General features: G+C 35.0%; 1 protein-coding gene across 1 annotated transcript in view; it reads right to left on the reverse strand.

Moving 5' to 3' along the window:
• Positions 1-23,882, reverse strand: part of HCN1 (hyperpolarization activated cyclic nucleotide gated potassium channel 1) — a 425,130-nt gene that overhangs the window by 84,328 nt on the left and 316,920 nt on the right. Inside the window, exon 5 of the mRNA XM_054489203.2 lies at positions 8,440-8,586. Within this exon, the coding sequence (XP_054345178.1) occupies positions 8,440-8,586 (147 nt within the window). The remainder of the gene's footprint in view (positions 1-8,439; positions 8,587-23,882) is intronic.

Raw genomic sequence — 23,882 nt, forward strand, 5'->3', positions numbered from 1 at the left:
CATTTTTATATTTTTATCTTTTGTCACAAAATATATATCAAATAATCGAACTTTGCCTTTCTGGATATCCTAGTTCACTCATTTAGCATTTATTTGTCATTCACTGTCTTCTATGTGCCAGGCACTTTCTAGACTCTAAGAACACAACAGTGACTCAAACACACCTTTGCCTAAGTTGATTCCTCCTCTCCCAAGTGAAACACAGCTTTTGAAAGATGAATTGATATATTTTACTGCTTTTTAGACATTTTTTGTAATCTATCACTGTGACTTGAATGTAGTAGGTACATAATACTCCAATTTGATGTTATATTTCTCATCGTTCTTACTAAACTTTTCTTCAAAAATCAGGTCTGGGTTTTTAGACTCAGTGTTATTTTAGTAATAACTTGTTATCTTTCTGCAATATGTTTCTTTACTTTCTTATTCTACATGCTTTTTCCCTTCAAATAAACTGTTAACTTGTGTATAGCATTAAACTTAGACCTTTGTGTGATTCTGATATTAGAAAAGCAAAAGCTGAAGAGTAGGGAAGCACATGGAGAAACATTGTTTTCACCTTTACAAGATGTTAATTGGCTGAGCATTTCATGCTTCCACTTCTAGGATCTCTCATTTTATTAAGCAGTCATGATTCTTAGCATGATTTTCATCCATAACTCTGTTAAAGAAGACCTTTTACTCAGTAAATATTTTATGACTTCCTGCTGCATGCTGGTTACTAGAAATACAAGGATATTAAGCACAGCTCCTATCCCCAAGAAGCTCATAGTCTTTAAAGAGATAATAAACTAACAAATGATAAATGCTGTGATAGAGACAGAGTAGTCACAGAAAATTTATGAATGAGGTTAGGTAATTTATAAATGGTAAAAATGCTTACAGGAAAGTAGAAGGTAAGCTGAATAGAAGGATTGAAGATAGGGTAGCATGAAGAAAGGCAAAAAGGCCATCAATAGCATTTATTTTCCAGGAAATTGTCAATAATACTCTATAGATGAAGCATTAATGTGAAGAAAGGAAGATTAAGGCAGGCCATGAGGAGCTTCTGTGTCATATGAAGGAGTTTGGGTGTTTTCCCTGAAGGGAATAAGAGGTCATGAGCAGGTTCTAAGAAGAAAGTTACACTGTCAAATTTGGGTTTTATATCAATCAATATGGTAGCTCTGTAATGGAATGCATTTTAGCTAATTGACATTCAAGCCAGGGAGAAAAGTTGTGACAGATGTTGAGGTAATGTTGAGAACCTGAATATGGCATTTGAATATATAAAGAAAAAATATTAGTCACAATTTAGCAATTGAATTATTGTAGGAATTGAGGAAATAAAAGGTTTGTCGGAGGATGCACGTAAAATTGAAAAGTGGATATTTTTTCCAGTGAAGATCAGTGTAAATTATGGTGTGGCAGGAGGAAGAATAGTTTTTAATTTATGTATGTATTTATTTATTTTTTGAGACAGAGTTTCGCTCTTGTTGCCCAGGCTGGAGTGTAATGGCATGATCTCGGCCCACTGCAACCTGTGTCTCCCAGGTTCAAGTGATTCTCCTGTCTCAGCCTCCCTGGTAGCTGGGATTACAGGTGCCTACCACCACTCCCAGCTAATTTTTTTGTACTTTTAGTAGAGACTGGGTTTCGCTATGTTGGCCAGGCTGGTCTTGAACTTCTGACCTCAGGCAATCCACCTGCATCAGCCTCCCAAAGTACTGGGATTACAGGCATGAGCCACCATGCCCGGCTAGGAAGAACAGTTAATAAAACACACATGACACAGAAAATGTTCTTGTTATTTTCATTATATATTACCTTGAGAATTTTCTGCCTAGAAGAATACTTCCCATTTAAGGGTACACATTACTAGGGTTCATTTTTATTCTCAGTCGTGTTGTTGGCTTTCTGCAGTCCTTCAGTGAGATTCTATTCTGGAATCCTAAATTTTCCATGCCTTCTTAGAATATATCCTTCAATCTATCTTGTCTTTCTGTCTTTTGATTTGATATTTATTCCTGATACTGTCTGTTGGATTACCTTTGTCTCCTTGCTATGATCTGTCTCACTCTACTTTGAACCTCTCCAGGCCCCTGAGAATCCAATCTGGTTCCAGTGTCCTGAAATTCTGCTTTTCTTGTGAAGAAGTTTTAGATTTAAAAAGCAAAATATGTTGATAGAGTTTTTTTTTTTTTAAACAACTGATACCAGGGTCTTCAAAAAGCTCATGGAAGGTGCATATTATGAAAAAGCTACACGTGGATTTCCCATTTTCTTGATCAAAATAAACTTGTAGAAACTTCTTACAACACATCTGAATAGGATCTAGTTTGAGGCACTAAGAAGAATAAGACATCAGTTTTAAAATAGCCTCTCTCAGAGCGATATGAATTACAAAATTGAAGCAGGAGCAAACATCCAATTCATGCTGAAGCTTGGATGGAAGAATGAGCTATCCATCTATAAACTGCTAATTCATTTGGGGCATCGTTTCCATAAAGTTTTAGTAAAAAATCATTTTTGCATTCCCTCAATGAGATTTTAACTAGATAACATTTCCTTAACTTCTTGGAATATATCCTTCATTCTATCTTATCTTTCTGTCTTTTGATTTGATCTTTATTCCTGATACTGTTTTGTAAAGAATCCTTCACAGAAACTTTATGGAAACAATGTCCTAAATGAATCAGCAGTTCACAGATGGATCACTCATTTTAAGAAGGGATGAGACAATGTTGAAGATGAAGCCCATAACAGCAGATCATCTGCATCAATTTGCAAGGAAAAAATTCATCCTGTTTTTGCCTTATTTGAATAAGACAAATGATTAATAGCAGAAACAATAACCAACATCGTAGACATCTCAATTGCTCAGCTTTCACAATTCTGACTCAAAAATTAAACTTAAGCAAACTTTCCACTCCATTAGTACCAAAACCATTGCAGCCAGATCAGCTGCAGATAAGAGTGGAGCTTTCAATGGAAGTTTTAAACAAATGTGATAAAGATCCTGAAGCATTTCTTCAAAGAATTTGAACTGGAGATAAAACATGGCTTGCAAGTATGATCTTGAAGACAAAACATGATAAAAATAATGGCTGCCAAGAGATGGAAGTGGTCCAGTCAAAGGAAAAGCAGACTGGTCAAGCGAAAAGGTGGCTCATGCCTGTAGTCTCTGTTACTCAGGAGGTTGAACTGGGAGGATCACTTGAGCCTGGCAGGTAAAGGCTGCAATGAGCTGTAGTTGCACCACTGCACTCCAGCCTGGATGACAGTGAGAACCTGTCTCAAGGAACAATAACATCTGCTTATTATGAGAATATTTTGAGAGAGTTAGCTAAAGCTTTAGCAGAGAAACACCCAGGGAAGCTTCAGCAGAGTCTTCCACCACTACAACACTCCCACTCACTCTGCTCATCAAACAAGGGCAATTTTGTGAGAGTTTTGATGGGAGATCATTAGGCATCTACCTTATCGTCTCAATTTGGCTCTGTTTGACTTATTTTTGTTTCCTAATATTAAAAAAAATCTGTAAAGGGCACCCATTTTTCTTCAGTTAATAATGTGAACCAGACTGCATTGACATGGTTAAATTCCCAGGACCCTCAATTCTTTGGGGATGAACAACATGGCTTGTATCATTGCTTACAAAAGGGTCTTGAACTTGATAGAGGTTATGGAGCTTACGTGGAGAAATGAAGTGAATATTTTTACATTTATCTTTTAATTCCATTTTCTATGATCTTTTTGAAATCTTTTCATATATTTCTTTCTTTTTTTTTTTTTTTTTGAGATGGAGTTTTGCTCTGTCACTGAGGCTGCAGTGCAGTGGATCTCAACTCACTGCAACCTCTGACTCCCAGGTTCAAGCAATTCCCCTGCCTTAGCCTCCCAACTAGCTGGGATTACAGGTGCATGCCACTACACCTGGCTATTTTTTTTTTTTGTATTTTTTATTAGAGATGGACTTTGCCATGTTGGCCAAACTGGTCTCAAACTCCTGACCACAGGTGATCCACCCGCCTCGGCCTTCCAAAATGCTGGGATTATAGGCAGGTGTGAGCCACTGCTCCTGGCTTATTTCTTTCTTTTAACAAAATATAAAAAACTGAAGTATATTTCCAAAAGCAAAAAGAGTTATACATTCCAATTTGATCAAGGAATTTGTAGGGAAAATAAACTAACCAATAGCAGATATTTAGCCTCATATTTTTAAAACTCTTAACTGGTATCTTATGGCTATTCAAAAAATATAAAAAACTTTTAGTGGGTACAGAAATTTAGATAAGTTTATAAATGGTGAAGATATTAGTTGGAATACAAATATTTGTTTTTTAACTTATAGTAAATATACTAGCAATTTTAACAAAATTTGAAAATATAGATGAAATGTTCCTTGCACATAGGAGACTTTCAAGACAAAAGTGGAGAAAACAAATATGAAAAAAATAATAATAACATGGGTAGAATGGGTAAGTAGCAGTCTTATATTATGGACTAAGTACACTGAGGGCCAGAGAAAGGAGATATAAGATCCAGTCTCATAGCTGATTAAATAAGATAAGTAGAAATAAATAGGTATTATTTGAATTCAATCTTCCCAAGAAAGGAGAGACATTTCTGGAACACATGTGGTAAAGGTGAGAAATCATAACAGATTTTTTCAAAACAGCAAGTTGCACAATTTTGTTGTAGGCCACTTTGCAACAGACATGGCAGTGGGAGAAAGGAAAGCTGGAGATTTAGCTAGAGTCAGAGTATAGAGGGACTGGAAGATGAGCTTAGGGAGTCTATACTTGATTCAATTTATAATGCAAAGACTGAAAGTTTCTGAGAAGAGAAATGACTAACTTATGTAAATAAAAGATTAATTTGACAGTGGTATTCTAAATGGTAGTCAGAGAAATCAGACCAAATGCTGGAAGGCAAACTAAGGGAAAAGTGAAAATAGTCTATGTGAGATGCTTTAGTTTAGGACAATGGCAGTGGGAAAGGAAGCAAAGGCATGAGCGTGAGATGTATTACTAAAGTTAATTGACAGCATTTGATGATTGGATGTACAGAGTACAGAAAGAAAAGCTGCAAAATAGGGCTAAAGTTTTACATTCCAAAGAACTTGTGAGAATGACTAAAGAATGTACAGAGAGACTTTAAGAGATAAAATGGTTTAATGATAGAAGAAAAATGACTTCATTATATAACCTACTACATGTGTGGGTGCAGGGGATATCATTTAGCTTTTAAGAAAATGAAGTTTAAGGCAGGAACTTAGAACTACAGTTCATAGAATTGAAATGTGAGATAATATAAATAAAAGATAATAAATTCAAAGATACAGAATGAAAATCCAATGGCTCAGAAATGTTGCACTGTTAAAGAAGCCAAAAAAACAAAAAAATAAAAAAAGATATATATATATATATATATATATGGAGAGATTCAGGAACTGTGTTCTGTTAACAGCATAAAAAGTAGTCCCAGCAGCTCAGAAAAATTATCAGTAATTAACAGGTGTATTAGTACATTCTCATGCTATTAATAAAGATATAACTGAGACCAAGTAATTTATAAACAAAAGAGCTTTATTTGACTCACAGTTCAGCATGGCAGGGGAGGCCTCAGGAAACTTACACTTATGGTAAAAGGGGAACATGTCCTTCTTCACAAGATGGCAGCAAGGAGAAGTGATGAGCAAAAGGGGAAGAAGCTCCTTTTAATACCATCAGATCTTGTGAGAACTCACTCACTATCACAAGAATAGCAGCATGGGGGTAACTGCCCCATGATTCAATTACCTACTATCAGGACATGTAGGGATTATGGGAGCTACAATTCAAGATGAGATTTGGGTGGGAACAGAGCCAAACCATATCATTCCACCCCTGCCCCCTACCAAATCTCATGTCCTCACATTTCCAAACCAATAATTCCTTCCCAATGGTCCCCCAAAGTCTTAATTCATTTAAGCATTAACTCAAAAGTCAACAGTCCAAAGTTCATCTGAATCAAGGAAAGTCTCTTCTGCCTATGAGCCTGCAAACTCAAAAGCAAGTTACTTACTTCCTAGATACTATGAGGGTATAGGCATCAGGTAAATACAGCTATTCCAAATGGGAGAAATTGGTCAAAATGAAGAGGTACAGGCCTCATGCAAATCCAAAATTAAGCAGGGCAGTCAAATCTTAAAGCTCCAAAATGACCTCCTCTGACTCCGTGTCTCACATCCAGGGCATGCTGATGTAAGAGGTGGGCTCGCATGGCCTTGGGCAGCTCTGTCCCTGTGGCTTTGCAGGGTACAGCCCATCTCCCAGCTGCTTTCATGGGTTGGGATTCATTGAGTATCTGTAGTTTTTCCAGTTGCAGGGTGCAAGTTGTTGGTGGATCGACCATTCTGAGGTCTGGAGGATGGTGGTCCTCTTCTCACAACTCCACTAGGCAGTGCCCCAGTGGGGGCTCCCTGTGGGGGTTCTGACCTCACATTTCCCTTCCACATTGCCCTAGCAGAGGTTCTCCATGAGGGCCCTGTCCCTACAGCAAACTTCTGCCTGGACATCCAGGCATTTCCATACATCCTCTGAAATCTAGGTGGAGGTTCCCAAACCTCAATTCTTGACTTTTGTGCCCCCCGCAGGCTCAACACCATGTGGAAGATCCCAAGGCTTGGGGCTTGCACCCTCTGAAGTCACAGCCTGAGCTGTACCTTGGCCCCTTTTATCGATGGCTGGAACAGCTGGGATGCAGGGCACCAAGTCCCTAGGCTGCACACAGCAGGCGGCCTGTGGGCCCAGCTCATGAAACTATTTTTTCCTCCTAGACCTCCAGGTCTGTGATGGGAGGGGCTGATGGGAAGGTCTCTGACATGCCCTGGAGATATTTTCTCCATTATCCTCGTGATTAACATCCACTGCCTTGTCACTGATGTAAATTGCTGCAGAAGGCTTGAATTTCTCCCCAGAAAGTGGGCTTTTTCTTTTCTACTACATGGTCACGCTGCAAAATATTTCAAAGTTTTATGCTCTGTCAACTTTTGAACACTTTGCTGCTTAGAAATTTTTTTCCACTAGATACCCTAAATTATTTCTCTCAACTTCAAAGTTCCACAAAGATCTCTATGGCAGGGGCAAAATGCCACCGGTCTCTTTGCTAATGCATAACAAGAGTCACCTTTGCTCCAGTTCCTAACAAGATCCTCATCTCCATCTGAGACCATCTCAGCCTGGACTTTACCGTCCATAGCACTCTCAGCATTTTGGTCAAAGCCATTCAACAAGTCTCTAGGAAGTTCCAAACTTTTCCACATTTTACTCTCTTCTTCTGAGCCCTCCAAACTGTTTCCACCTCTGCCTGTTACCCAGTTCCAAAGACGCTTCCACAATTTCAGGTATCTTTGAAGCACTGCCCAACTACTCTGTACCAGTTTACTGAAATAGCCTGTTCTCATGCTGCTAATAAAGACATACTCGAAAATGAGTAATTTATAAAGGAAAGAGGTTTATTTGACTCATAGTTCAGCTTGGCTGGGGAGGCCTCAGGAAACTTACAATCATGGCAGAAGGGGAAGCAAACATGTCCTTCTTCGCTTGGTGGCAGAAAGAAGAAGTGTCGACCAAAAGGGATAAAAGCCCCTTTTAAAATAATCAGATCTCATGAGAACTTACTCACTAGCAAGAACACAGCATGGGGGTAACCGTCCCCATGATTCAATTACCTCCCACGGGGTCCCTCCCGTGATATTTGGGAATTGTAGAAGCTACAGTTCAACATGACAAGTCATTGACAACTTTAAAATGAACAACTTTGGTAAAGAAGCTAAGACCAAACCATAATTCATTGAGTACATAGGAATCTTTTGAGAAGATTGGCAGTAAAAGAAAGGAGAGGGAAAAGCAGTGTAAGAAATATGAATAATCAAGAGCAAGTTATTTTGGTCCAGGAGTGACCTGAATATTCTAGTGGGAAGAAGGAAGATTTCTAGGGAGGAACAGAAAGATGATGCAAAGCAAAGAGGTGGTTAATAATGTTGCAAAGTGTTTTAATGAGATAATAGGAAATGAACTGCTCACAGCAAGTCATTCTGTTATCAGGGTCCATGAGATGATCCAGGAAAGTGAAGATGGAGGAAGAATAGGAATCAAAAAGAAGAATCAATTTGATAAGAATGAGGGAGAGAAAAATGGGGACGATATAGACAATGAGGCCACAGAAGGAATTTTAAAGAGCCAGAAACATAGACAAGAGAACAGTTCTGAGGATCATAAATAGAAGAACAATTTTCCAATACTTTTTTCAACAATTAAGAGCTTATATAGGTGAGAAGCTAAAGAAGATAAGGACAAAATATCTTAATATTAAGTTTAGGTTTTTCTTTAGAGTAACACGGACTAGAAGATTCTCCATGAAGAGAGAAAACAATGATTATGTATTATGGATACTGAGGACAATAAATCTTACCTCTCTCAGAGGATCATTGAGTTCATTGAGAATATTTTCCTCATCAAAGATTTTGCCTTGGTATCTGTGTTCATAGTAATCATGTATCTTCTGACGCATATCAGCTGGTAACTTATGGAATGACATGTATTGTTCCACTTGCTTATACTGTAAGGAAGGGAAAATAAAATTAAAAAAAAACATTGTTAGGCTGTATGAGAAATCATATTATTTTGTTTTGCTATATTCAATAATATTTGAATACTCAGTTACAAAAAAAAAGAAACCCTTTAAGATGAAGGAACTAATATACCTGGGTCTAATGTACCTATTTTGTGTTACATAATGTATAAGGCATTTTATTTAGGTGCACATTTCCTTGAAAGAACTAAGATATTGTGGAGAGGAGGCATAAAAGGAGTTAAGAGTGAATTTAAGGGAGTAGCTACAAAAAAGCCAGTGATGGGGCAAAAACAAAATGTTATGCTTTTTTTTAATTGAGTTCTAAAAGAAGTATGAAATTGTGTGGCTGTCGATTTTTAAGAAAAATCTCATACCTATGGATAGTACAATAGGTTTTATCTCAGGCTTTTTAGCAAAAGATCAGAATCTAATTAAATTTGGAATCGACAGGCAGGGAGCTTGGCAGGTATTTGCAGATCATACATACTTCAACAACACAGATGCCCTGTAAATTACTGAGAACTAAGAGACTATGGCAGGCTTCCAATTTAGGATTTAGGCGAATATCACGGTGAGACTAGATCCACATTACTGTATAGCTGAAAGTTAACTTAGACACTGAAGTTCATTTAAACAAGTAGGCCTCAACTGTGATTGTTTTAAGACCTGGGGAGGGCGTTGCTTTTTTGGAAGGCTGATCTTCAGGCTTAATTCCAGAGATTGATTCTATTGACATATCTGCCTATTTATATTTATACACACATACGTGCGCACACACACACACACTCTCTCTCAGAAAGAGAGAGAGAGAGATTGTTTGTAAGTAGCATCCCTACATCCCTGATAGTCAAACAGGGCCATATAAGCATGGATATTACCTGGTGCCTATTAGAAGAGAATAATTTCAAGCCTCATCCAAGGCCTATGGAATAAGAATTTGCATCTTAAAAACGTCTCCAAATGACTCACGTGCATAGATATACACCTTAAAGTTTGAGAAACAATCCCTAGGTGTTTCAAATGCAGGGGGTCATAAGACCACACATTGAAAAAAAAAATAATTAGGTCTTAAAAATTTTGTTTCATTGTATAGATGACAGCATTGAGTACAAATTTTAATAGTTGGTAACACAACTGGATAAAGATGTCAAAATAATATTTTTCCTCATGTAACACACATTTGATATATTTTATATGGAAAATATTTTCTGAAATATTTTCTTGACAACACAGCTCTGACTAGATCTAGATCTCCTGACTCTTTGCCCATAATTATTGTAATTGTACTTGGTAATTGATAATAGACCTACCTAATGAGAAACAGCAACCCATTGTATTGCATCTCTTCATTTTTTCCAACATACTTTCATTTTGCAAAAAAATTATATTGTTTGAACATTCCCTTTTGAACATTAGTACCCTCAAAGGAAATACCACTTTGTCATGAGAATTTCTTTGATAACCAGACTGTCCATCAAACTATTTAAAGCCTGAAGGCCTATGTACATCTCTCTGAAGTAACTTGCTTGCTCAAACACTACTTGGAGGGGTGAGAATCTGAAACCTTAACTGACACATTGAGATCTTCATTTCTACTTTCTTTTCCATGCATCTCAGAAATATGAAGAGCAGCACTGAAACTTAGTAGTATTTTATTCATTTTTGGGAAATTAGTGCTTGTATGAAAAGACCTACTAATCTAGGGAAAATATAATCTGCTCTATCTCTGAATTTGGAAAATTAATCCTTTTGTAGCTAAGAACAAATGTTACATATACAGTTATTTTATTTTTATGAAGCTCAGGGTTGATTGAATCTAATTGTTTTTCCTCACACAAGTCATTTAACCCTTCCAGATCTCATTTATGAATCAACAATAAGAGAGTATTTGACTAAATGATCCTCTTTTTACTTTCAAACTAAAATTTTAAAGTTATACGACTATTTCTTATCATTTATTCATATTAAGTTTGAAGTTTGAATCTATATTACTATTTTAAGCATTCATTGACTCATAGTAACTATTGATCTAGCAAACATTAAATGATTATTGTATGCCAGTAGTTCTCAAGGTGTGGTTGCCAAACCACCAATAGCACTTAGGAATTCTTTAGAAATACACATTCACAGTCTCCACTCCAGACCTACTGAATCAGAAACTCTACATTTGGGACACAGCACTATGTGTTTTAACAGGTCCTTCATACACAAAAATTTCATAATCGCTCCTATATGCCAAGTACTGTGTTATCTTAGGACATAAGGAAGCATGCTTGAGTGAGCGTGGGGGACACAAAGTAAATTTAATTTTCAGCAAGTTAAGTTTAAGATGCCCATAGCATATCCTAATGCCTCTAGGTAGGTCAGGCACTCCGAGAAGAAAATATATACATCATCAGTGACTAAGAAGTCACTAAGGGAGGTTGGGTCAAATGAGGAGAAAAGGCTAAAAAGTGGAACTTATGTTTTAAAATCAGCTGAGCCAGGAGATTGATTAATTAAGGGTACTGTTAATACCTGCCAAGATGTGAGAGCAGAACCAGAAAAACATGATTAGAAAATCCAAAGAAGGATTAAGTTTCACAGGGGGTGTGGTCAAAAGGAATCTATTCTAAGAAAACAGGTACTGAACAGTGGCCAGTGAATTTGGAAATTAGGTAGTAATCTCTGTTAGAATCCAACACACTAAAAACAGGAGCTTTTTCTTTTTGTCTGTTTCTCCCACACCTAACAAGACTTGCAGGAATGTATGAAAATATCATCTCCATGTGATGTGAATAAAAATAACCAACTATTCTTTGAAAAAGACACTTAGTAGTGGTAGTCAGACCATGAAATAAACTAGATGTTACAAGTAATGCGTAAGTTGGCAAAGTCAAAAAATGATAAAATGGCAAACTTTCTAATAGTTGTAGTAATATACTATATGCAAAATATGACTTAATATATTTAGTAGTTACAGACAAATAGATTTTTGAAAAGCAAGGATGCCAATACAATTCTTTGGAAACATAATATCAAAAGTTTATTCCATCAGATCTAAAGAGACTATAAAATAATTACCACTTAAAATTCTAACATATTTTTATTTTTAAAAGTTTCTGTATAATTATAAAAATTTATAAAAGTATGCATGTACATGATTATTAAAAATTAGATCTAACAAGAGTGTTTATAAAACACGGCAAGGATCCAGTTTCAAACCCACCAGTCTCACTTTTCCATGTGAAAAGGTGTTTAATCCATATCACTAAGCAATATGCTTGTTTCCATTTCTTATATAGATAATTACAGGCATTGTTTATAAACTGTCATAAAATGGCATTTTGCCACTTATAGTACCCCAAATCTTCCTTTCTCACGCTATAGCTGTGTCACTAGTGTTAATTCTTACCTTAGTTGCTTTGTACCTTTATGCACCATGTTTACTATTATTTCTTGTTCAGATAACTCTAAGATAGTTTACCAGGTGAAAGTAAAAAAACTCCCTCCTTCACTTTCATTTGATGACTTCTGTCATCTCTAATGTCACAATGTAAAGGTAGATTATAACTTTGTTCCTATAATTGAAACTTCCAAACTCATAAAGTGTTAACATTACTCTGGCCGTGTAAATATTTACCACAAAGCCAAATGGTGTATTTGATGACATTTCCTTTCTTGCTCATCAGTGGATTAACAAGACTTGTTCATCCAGTGGATTTGTTAATCCTGCAATTGCTGATCACATTTATTTCTTGCGTAATTAGACTTCATTTAGTATTATTTTTTTCTAGCCTCCTTATCCCACCAGATAGATATTGAGTTTTTTCTTCAAAGATTTTCCTATAGAATTTCTCTTTACAACATCCTTGGTTTGGCTCAGTATTTCTAAATGCCATGTTTCTCTTTTGGTTTATTTATTCATGTTGCTGGAAAAAATCCCCAAGTAAACAACTAAGAAAGATTGTATGTTTTCTGAATCTTTCCATGCCTGAAATTGTCTTTATTAAACTCTCAAAGTTGACTCCATATAGAATTCTAGGTTGAACTCCTCTAGTTGTACGTTGAGGCTTTGGATCTGAATTTGATCCTCTATGCTGGATTTGATTTGTTTCTTATCTTTATTTAATGTATTTAGTCTCTGCATTTTCTCCTACCTTTCTCTGCATTCCCTACATTTTATCTATATTTCCCCAACATTTCCCCTACATTCTAGAACATTTTCTGAAATTCTTAGAAAACATTAATTCCTCCTCCTTTTCATTGATCATTTATTTCTGTACTTTTAACATTTTTAGTTTAAAAATATACTAATATGAGATTTTTAAAAATGATTTTTAGGCTGCTTTTATTCTCCAAAATATGTGACATGTCTAAATGTGAATTCAAAATTACCCTCTAGATTTAGTTTCAGTAATGTCTTTGGTGACCTTTCCCTATGTGTGTATGTTAGGAGTAGGGATCATGTTACAAAGCAGACTGTAATGATTTGTGCTATGGTTTGGATGGGATTCTCCAAACTTCATGTTGAGATTTTATCCCCAGTGTTGTAGGTGGGACCTATTGGAAAGTGTTTGGGTCATAGGGGTGGATCCCTCAAGGACAAAGATTATGTCCCCCCTCAGGCGTGAGTGAATTCTCACTCTATTAGTTCCCTAGAGAGCTTGATGATAAAAAGATTCTGGCACCTCTCCCCTCTCTCTCTCCCTCTTGCTTCCTTTCTCACCATATGGTCTGTGCATACTCCTGCTCCCCTTCACTTTCTCCCATGAGTGGAAGCAGCCTGAGGCCCTCACCAATACTGATGCCCAAACTTGAACTTTCCAGCCATCAGAAGTGTGAGCCAAATAACCTTTCTTCTTTATTAATTACCTGATCTTAGGTTTTCCTTTTTAGCAACGGAAAAATGGACTAAGAGAGAAGATAATGGAAAATAGAAGTGGCAATGGAAATCGTAAGTATAATAACCATCATGATCTGCCTATGAGGTGAGAACTAGAAGAATAATTGAAGGGAACAGAAGGCCTGGCAAATGTAAGCAATCTAAAGAACTTTTAATTCACATTTATATTGCTTTTATATCCATGAAATGATACCCTTATTTATAAAACTGAAACACCTTAGTTTATCCCCTACTCCTTCATCCCAATCCTTAAGACATCACCAAATTATGTAAGTTTTACCTACCAAAAGTTTCAATAATTTTCCATTTCTCTGCATCACCATTCTGGTTAAAGCTACTCTCTCTCCTTCAACTCATGACCAGCTTGTTAACTACATTCACTGTACCTATTTATACATGTCTTCCTCCAACTCTAACTCATTTTCCATGATTCAGACAGAGACGTCTTTTTAAAATGTTAATCTAATTGTCACCCCTAAAGGAAACTAAAAATATTTCACCCCAAAATATACCTTTTTGACATATTTTGAGATGGCTGTACAGAGGGCCTGCAGACAGGAATAGCCCTACAAAGGTGCCTTTTGTGGAGGAGATTCGCATCTGTGGAGGAAATAAAGTGAAATAAACAACAGATGCAAGCAGGCTTTTCCTGAGGCCCCCCTTGTCCATGTCTAGGAATGATTAACAGAGAGTCCGACACCTTTTAAGATCTGACAGAGAAACATTTACCATAGACCATCACCTATTCTTTCTGAGGGCTGCTACCTGTACATCTGCACAAGATTGCCTTTACTCCAGGCCTTTCTTATTCTGCTCTACCTCTGACAATCTGTCTTGCCATGCCATAAGCCCCTATTCTTTCTGTAACCCCAAGATGGTATAAAAGCATCAATGATTGGGCATTTGAGTTTTCACATTTTGTATGACTCCTATACATACATTTGCGAATAATAAATTTGTATGCCCTTTTTTCCTATTAATCTATTGCCAGTTTGTGTTATAGAGTCAAATTACAGGTCTTCAGGAATAATTTTATACACTTCACATTCCTGGAAGACAGGGATAAGAAGCTGTACTTCCCATTGTATTAGAGGAGCAAATCACATAAACTGAAAAATAGCAAATTATTAATAATTACTCATCAAATCAGAGGGAACTTTAAGTTCATGATTCTATCCCCATGTCTCAAATCTATAAAACACTGCCTATAAGAAGTTAACTTTTTACTTTCAGGAAGCATCAAAAAAAAATATATATATATATCACCTGATTTATAATATCTCAAGATAATTTTACAGTGTAGTGCCCACAGTAGAGTCTTACCTGTGGGGTATCTATATGTACATTGGCATCAATACACATCAACTACTATTTTTGTGAAACAAAAGTTAATACTTTTTTTTAAAAGGCAAAAGACTTTTTGGTGAGTGATGGAACTAATTTCCATGTTCAAATAAATCATAAATGCCACATTAACTAGCTATTTGAAAGTAGGCTACACCAGCTGAAATAGAGCTTCTTTAAATTTTATTTCTAGGACAACCTACAGCATCAGATGAAAGGCATAGACCTTCATCTGCCAAAATAAACACGCATGAAAATGTGTTACAATTTCAAGGGTGTTTACACATATCTGAGTGTCAATTTAAAAATATCTGAGTATCTTAATTGACCACATTAAGTTTTATTGGCATTGTAAAACTCCATGAGTGCTGAAACCAGTGGTGTCAGTGTTTAATCTACACTATATTCTTGACTTTTGACTTTGAGTGTATATATATATATTGCTTTTTACCTTTCAGTTTTTCAGTTTTTTATATGTCAGTTTGAAATGATAATATCTAACATACTGCGTGCTGTGAAAATTAGTAGTGATACTGCATGTATGTTATGTGATAAATAATAAATAATAAATGGTAATTATTAGAAATATCATTAAAAAGCAAACAGGTTAAAAATCCAGTTGAATAAAAATATATGTCTCATTCTCAATATAAACACAGCAATGCTAAAATGGTTTCTGAAGAGATATTTTTCTTATAGAATAAAAAAGTATAAATTTTATATTCCAGTGACTACATGTGTTTTAAATGTAATTTGACAAATAATAATAAATAATAAGAAAATATTTAAAATTGTTTGCTCTTCAAAGACCAACAATCAACTTTCTTTTTAACTTTTTTATGTTTAAGTAAATCATCATTGGGCTTATTATTATCAATCTTAATTTTTACCAAGAAAAATTCTAGTATTGCCAGCTATTTACACAGCAATTGAAGCCATGATTTCTCTTTATTATCCTACATTTAAAAATACATAAATTCATATATATAGAAAAGCTGGGTAATATGCTAATTCATTTAACAAGTATTGTTTCTAGAATTTTTGCAGCAAGATTGAACCGTTTTCAAGAACTATGCTATAAACACAGCAACATCTTCAATGCATATCTTTTAGAATTTTTTTTTCTTAGTAAAAATGTGCCACTGGTTATTTTATGAAAAAGTTTTAAGTCCATAGTCTTTACATAGTAAGTCATATAATCATAAAAATAACATGAAATCTTCCTGAATTTGATTTTCAATAAAATGAATGGAAAAAACTAAAGGAAAATCACAAGTGAAGGAAAGCAGATGGTTTAGATTTGTTTGCTTTTTAGCAGAAGTTTGAGTCAGATACTCCTATTTTATCTTCATTTTATATTTCCTTTTTTGGAAAGCTGGGTAACAAAACATAGATTTTTCTATGGAATAATGAATTATTTAGCTCTCAAGATATGCAAAAGCTTTTTTGAAATAAAATATGTATCTACTTTGCATGGAAAACAGTCAAAATTCCAACTGAATGTTATTTTATTTTATTTTATTTGTTTTTCTCTGAGATGGAGTTTCACTCTTGTTGCCCAGGCTGGAGTGCAATGGCATGATCTCGGCTCACTGCAACCTCTGCCTCCCGGCTTCTAGAGATTCTCCTGCCTCAGCTGTAGCTGAGATTACAGGCATGCACCACCACGCCCAGCTAATTTTGTACTTTCAGTAGAGATGGGGTTTCACCATGTTGGTCAGACTGGTCACTGCAACCTCGGCCTCCTGGGTTCTAGTGATTCTCCTGCCTCAGCTGTAGCTGGGATTACAGGCATGCACCACCATGCCCAGCTAATTTTGTATTTTCAGTAGAGATGGGGTTTCACCATGTTGGTTAGACTGGTCTTGAATTCCTGACTTCAGATGATCCACCTGCCTTGGCCTCCCAAAGTGCTGGGATTACAGGTATGAGCCACTGTGCCTGGCCCCAACCTAATGTAATTTTAAAATATTTGTAGAAAATATTACAAGTAAAACGTGTTATTTATTCTTCCATCCAGAATAATCTCTTCCAATATAAATAGCCATTTGCTTTCTTGCTTATGGAACTTAGCTATCCATTCAGATATTTCACAAGAAACTATACTTTCATCTAAGTAAAAATGCAGGATTCAAAAGAACTTGGAAGTTATTTACACTACATAGTTTTTCATTTATCAATTATTATTATTATGTTTTTATTTTATAATGGCCAAGTTGAGCATTGTTTTTGAAAAGTCAATTTAACACTGTTTAAGATTTAACTAAGCATGTAATTGAAAAAAACACTGATGATGAGACTTTAGTGTATTTAGCAATTAGAAGAAAATCCTTGATTACTAAACAAGTAAATTGCCCTCTAAAACATCTTTAGTATGTTAATTTATTTGTAATTATGGAATAAGGGTCAAGGGTTAGATGATTGGTAGAAGTAGAAAAAATCATTATAACCATTGTAATACAGCTAAATGTGTGCTTGAATATTTTTAAAATCCTTTAGCTTTCCTGCTCTAAATGACTTTAAACTTTATTACTATAGTTTTGCTTGGGGGTGTGTGTGTGTGTGTGTGTGTGTGTGTGTGTGTGTATCTATGTGTAGGGAAATGGCCCTTAATTGAACAAGAGTATGGACTGATATGCCTACTATGGTTAACTCAATCACTCTTCCATTTTTTTAAAATTGGACCATTTAAAGCATTTTATGCTATCTCAACTTTCCTATTTCCTTCCCTCAACAGTTTCTTTCACTCACAGAAGATGACTTTACATAGAATTTCAAAAAGAAATAGAAGCTTTTACTTAAGAATACCTACTAACTCATTTAAAGAGAAATCTATTTTTTCTCCTTCTGTCCTTATTTCTCTTAAAAACAATGAAAGAAGTGTTTCTCATTCCATTTAAAGCTACTCTTTCACCCGTGTTTGAATGTCCAGTTACAATAATTAAAATCATAATCATAACTAACCCTTGGATATTAAATGCTGTTTTCCTGGCACTCAACTAAACCTTTTACTCATATTTACCTACTTAATCCTCATAACAACAGTGTGAGATTGCTATCACGATCTTCATTGTACAGATAATGAAATTGAGGCACAGAGAATTTAAATAACTTGCATAAAGTCACACAGCTAATTAGTGCTGAAGCCAGGATTTGAATCTAGGGAATATGGCTTCAGACTGTGCTCTTATTTGCTGCATGACATTCTTGTCATCAAAAAATGACTCTCTATTGATCACAAGTAGCCCTCTACTTACCATCCTATTTTTTTTCTCTCCTTTCTCAACCAATTTCTTGAAAGTGTGGTCTACTTTCTTTATCTAACTTTCTACTTCTCATTAAAACCTTTAATTATATCTTCCATTCCTTCTATTTCACTAATAATACTCTTGCATTTCCATTATTTCCTGATTACTACCACGATACTTAATTAGATATTTCACAAATATATATACATATTTGTGATCTGAATATATATAATATATACATATTATATATATATACTTTGTGTGTATTTTTTATATATATATATATATATATTTTTTATCTGAATAGTACTGAACACCAGTGGTTAACACTATTGATGTCCCATACAAGACGTCTATCCTTGTAAGCTGACCCACCTCTGACCTCAACTGTACCAATGGTGGAAAGTCCATCTCAGGGTTTTTGCATCAGGGCTCTCTGGGAACTCTAGAAAACTTGCTCAGCTCAACCTAGAGTTGCATGGACTTTTTGGGGGGTGAGGAGAGGTGTAGGTTACACCACATAAGGCAACGTTCAACCAATGAGGGACTTGAGTCTCCAGATTAATAACAGCCCCTATCCTTCAGAGAAACAAGGATAAGGTTCATTCTACACAGTTCCTCAGAGAGTGTCAGTAGGACTAAGCCCCAATTGTCTATAACTTAAAAAAACCTCAATAATATATCCTTCATTAGATTTCCCTTTTTCATGGTGATATGGTTTGGCTGTGTCCACATTCAAATCTCAACTTGAATTATATCTCTCAGAATTCCTGTATGTTGTGAGAGGGACCCAGGGGGTGGTAATTAAATCATGAGGGCCAGTTTTTCCTGTGCTATTCTTGTGATAGTGAATAAGTCTTACCAGATCTGACGGGTTTATCAGGGGTTTCTGCTTTTGCTTCCTCCTCATTTTCTTTTGCAGTCACCAAATAAGAAGTGCCTTTCTCCTCCTGCCATGATTCTGAAGCCTTCTCAGCCATGTGGAACTGTAAGTCCAATTAAATCTCTGTTTCTTCCCAGTCTCGGGTATGTCTTTATCAGCAGCGTAAAAATGGGCTAATACACGTGGTCTTACTACTCCTGTTTCCTAATCCTCATTCTTAAAATTCTTCCTCAGTAAATTACCCACCCCAAATTCTTTTATTAGGCTCTGCTACTAGGAGATTCCAAACTAAGACAGTGTTACAAACTGAGCCCTTCCTCCTAAGACATCTTTTCCTGTGGCTTCTCCATCCACATACGGCTCTGGCTTTCCTGTTTCTTCTTTGGCTGCTCTTTTCAGTCTCATTTGTTGGCATCTTTTAATAGTTGGTATTTCCAAAGACTATGTCCAAGGCCGCCTTTTCTTTTCACCTTACATATTTTCCTTGGGCAATCCTTCCCACTCACATGACTTCAGTTACTATCAATACACCACCAATCCTCAAGTCAATGGTCCAGCAGAGAACAAAATCCCTGATCTCGACTCGTAAGCCTGTTTTCCCTTTAAACATTTACCCTTACAACATGTTTCATGAACACATCAAACGCAAAATTGAAATTGTCTTCCTTTATCCTGCGTGTCTTCCCTATCCAAACTGCAGCCTAGGCTACAGACTTGGTTTTGGGTAAACTCATTTCTCTGTTTCCAATGTATTTTACTTTAAATTTTCACAAACCAACCATCTTGTCATTTGGGAGTTAATTTTTAATGCCACTTTCTCTGAGTAATTTTCCCTAATGCTTGTCTTAAACGTTAATGTAAATTAAAATAATATGAGAATCTTGTTAACATGAAGATTCACATTCAGTATGTATGCGGTTGAAACTGAAATTTTAGTATTTCTAACAAGATTCTAGATGATGCTAATGCTGGTAGTAAGAGAATTACAGTAGTTGAGATTCAGATTGGATTAGATGAGCTATTTATTCTGCTATAACATCAAGTATTTCCCAGGCATTGGCTCTTTTCACACTATCATAATTTCTACTGAAATTACCTGTGTTCTTTGCAGACCATAAGCTTCCTGAAGGTGTTCAATAATTGATTAATATGTTCTAAAATATTATTTATTGTCATATTATTTAGTCTTTGTCAAGAACAAGCTTTGAAGTCCTTTTTAAAAATAAAAGTGCCATTTTTTCATACGATCAAATATATGTAAAGCATTTAAACTCTTTTACATATTTTTATTTTTATTTTTCATGTTAGATTTAGGGAATTCATGTGTTTGTTATATGGGTATTACATGCATAATGGTGGTGACTGGGCTTCTAATGTACCCATCACCAAAATATTGAACATAGTACTCAATAGGTAATTTTTCAACCCTCACCCACCTCCCATTCTCCACCCTGTTGGAGTCCCCAAAGGCTATTATCTCTATCTTTATGTCCATATGTACCCATCATTTAGCTCACATTTATAAGTGAGAACATATGATATTTGATTTTCTGCCTCTGAGGTATTTCACTTAGAATAATGGCCTCAAACTCCATTTTGCTGCAAAGGACATGATTAAATTATTTTTTATGGCTGTGTAGTATTCCATACATATATACCCACATTTTCTTTATCCATTCAACTGTTGGTGGATACTTACGTTGGTTCCATGACTTTGTCATTGTGAATAGCACTGTGATAAATATATGAGTATAGGTGTCTTTTTTATACAATTATTTATTTCTTTTTGGGTAGATACCAAGCAGTGGGATTACTGGGTTGAACGGTAGTTCTATTTTGAGTTCTTTGAGAATCTCCATATTATTTTACTTATTTTTTTAAAAAAAACTTCTAACGATACAGTAGAAACAAGCAAGTCAGACACCTATTTGTTGTCATAGAATACCTACTTTTCTTTTCCTCAAAGGCAGGTAATATGCCTTAAGTAGTTGAAGGATCCATAACTTAGTTTATTAAATTTTAACTTAAATGATCTCCCATTTAATTTCTTAAAATTGGATGACTAAGGACATAGTGTTTCATAAATTATAAGGCCAATTAGCATAAATCTAGAGATACTATTTCACACCAAGGCTAAATCTACTAGGCTATCAAAGATTGCAGCTTTTAGAGCAATAATTTGGATAAGTTTGGGTGATTAAAATGATGCAAATATTTTGAAAATGTGGGAGCATTGATTGTTGTTCCATTATAGCATTTGTGTGTGTGTGTGTGTGTGTGTGTGTGTATGTGTGTGTACATTCTCTTCTTTGTATGTTATGTGTGTTTGTGGTAATTCTTCAATAAAAAAAGGAAATTTAATTATGTTTAACCTCCATTCCATTGGGAAGATATATTCACTATCTGCAATAAACAGTTAAGTGATTTTTAAGAAATAATATATTCCTAATGCCCTTTTCCCACAGCCTCAACAAATTTTTTAAGCTTTTAGTGATAGATGATAAATTATTATGTAAGCCCTGTATATATATGTAAATGCATTAAAAACAGTAATAGCTTAAACAGGACATTGTTTAAACATCACTAATCTACTTCATTATTCTAGTCAAAATGTTTCTTAGCATTAGTAATAGCTTGATTTACATTTGTAAATCTCTCTAGTTTGTTTGTAATGCAACTGTTTCTATCTTATTGTTCGTAGCTTTCTAAATTTAAAGCAACTGAATATCTGAGGATACGGATAATTACTAAGTGTAAATATAATCTGAAGAATAATTTTTAAATGACTCACCAGCAAATTATCATGCAGAAGCAACATATCTGATGAAGAAAGGAGCATTTATAATGCTTAACTTTTATCTTTGTTTGTATTTGTTTTTCAAAAGTGAAAAATTCTAACAAAGATATTCCTTCAGTACAAATTAAAAACCTGATCTTCTTCACATTCATAATATAAAACAAGATCAAAATGGATGTTATTATGGTACTTATCAAGTCTGAATGATGTGGTATTAAGAATTAATGAAGAAGAATACATAAATATTAAGATTTAGTCAATATCTATGTTTCAGATCCAAGTATTGATTGGTTATCAGTCTCAACATAAATCAATTTGAATTTGTGTGCTAATCCAATGGAGGAAGTGACAAAATATAAACACTATAATGATCATTAGTAAGTACCTACTAAAGAGTAAGGAGATGTTATTAGAAGAAAGTGCAAAGTGTTGCACAGCAGAATAAGAAAAATCATAGTTCTTGAGTCTTAAGTTAAAAATCGAGTCTTATTTAAGTAAGATCCATATTGGTGAGTATCAATGATTGATTTCAAAAGAATTACACACATATATGTATGTATTTTGTATACATACATGTCAACATACAGAAATATGAATTTCTGAATGTAAGACTATATATGTAACATAAATTGAACAATACTTTGAATTGGCAGTGAGTTTTTAGTTACCTGTTGACACTGCTTTGAATTTGATAGCAACTCAGGAAAGTATCATAACCATGATGCATGATGTTACCAGTGGTAAGAGGACAATTTCAGAAAATCATTAATGGAGTTTATAAAAGAAAATTGATCCAAACTTTCCCAACTTGGCTAGTATGAAACTACCAGTCACTGGTTGATCTAAATCTAAAATTTGACTGGCTTTTCAGAACCAGGCCACCATCATAACTTCCAAATAAGTTTCCTGAAGTAGTGAGAGAAGACAAAGAACTTCCAATCTAACTACAATAAAGTCAAAACTACCTTATTAAAATTAGAACCATTCATCGATACAAAATAAAACAAAGTTTCCAGGTAAACTTCACAGCAACAATTGAGAGCAGCTGCTTACTAAAAATTTAGGGACCTAATACAAAGCCAGTGGTTTCAGATAAAATGAGGGTGAGTCAAGACAAATGTGTTATCAGGCAGGAAGTGAATTGGCTGTTATGGGTCATGCAAAGTGAAGAAGTGAAATGCAAGAAGTGGACCAATAGGTTACTGGATCTTGACCGTAGATGAGGTGAGAAGAGAGCAAAACAAAGGAGTTTCCAGTTGTGTTCCACTCAAACCATAAAGGAACCAGGAGCTTACACTATTCCTAACAATTAATAAGATTTTTTTGTTAATTTATTCTAATAGAAGAAGAGTAGATTCTGTTTCAATTAATACACATTTTGTGTTCTCACATTATAAACAATTTCTCAAAATCAGCTGAGGCTGCAAGATAATGACACTAATTTCATCTTTTCTTCTTGTGTTCGCCATGCTGAATGATCTTAAGGAGACACATTTAATCCATAGTCACTGCTAATGAACATTTTTTTAGTCAGGTGTTTAACCAGGAAATGAGAAAATTATAGCAAAAATGTACTTATTTTTCCTATAGTTAAGATGGGAGGCTAAGGATGAGTTATATACATTTAAATAGAAATGATAAATAATAGAATAATTTGACCTGGAAATTATTCTAGTGCACTACTTCTCTTCTATATCAACATTAATTTATAGAGAATGTTGTTCTCTCCCAGTTTTATGGCTTTAGACTCTATATATACTGGTAAGACCTAAATATGTATTTCTAGGCTAGACTACTCCATTAAATCAAGATTCATATACTAAATGGCCTAATTGGCATCTCCACTTGGGTGTGTACTGAAGATTTAACATTTAATGCATCCAAAGCTGAAATCCTTCATCAATACCTCATCTTACTATTGTGTTCTGCATATCAGATGAGTTTCTACCCGGAGCTGGGGCCAAAAATGTAAAGTTTTTGTTTTGCCATATTTTTTTCTCTCATACACCACTTTTGTCAGCAAATTTTATCGGATGTACTATTTTTTCCATTACAGCTTCATTGAAGTATAATTTATATAAAATAACATCCATAAATTAAGTGAACATTTTCGTGAGAAATCAT

This window comes from Pongo pygmaeus, chromosome 4 (assembly GCF_028885625.2).
Source record: "Pongo pygmaeus isolate AG05252 chromosome 4, NHGRI_mPonPyg2-v2.0_pri, whole genome shotgun sequence".
Taxonomy (NCBI): Eukaryota; Metazoa; Chordata; class Mammalia; order Primates; family Hominidae; genus Pongo; species Pongo pygmaeus.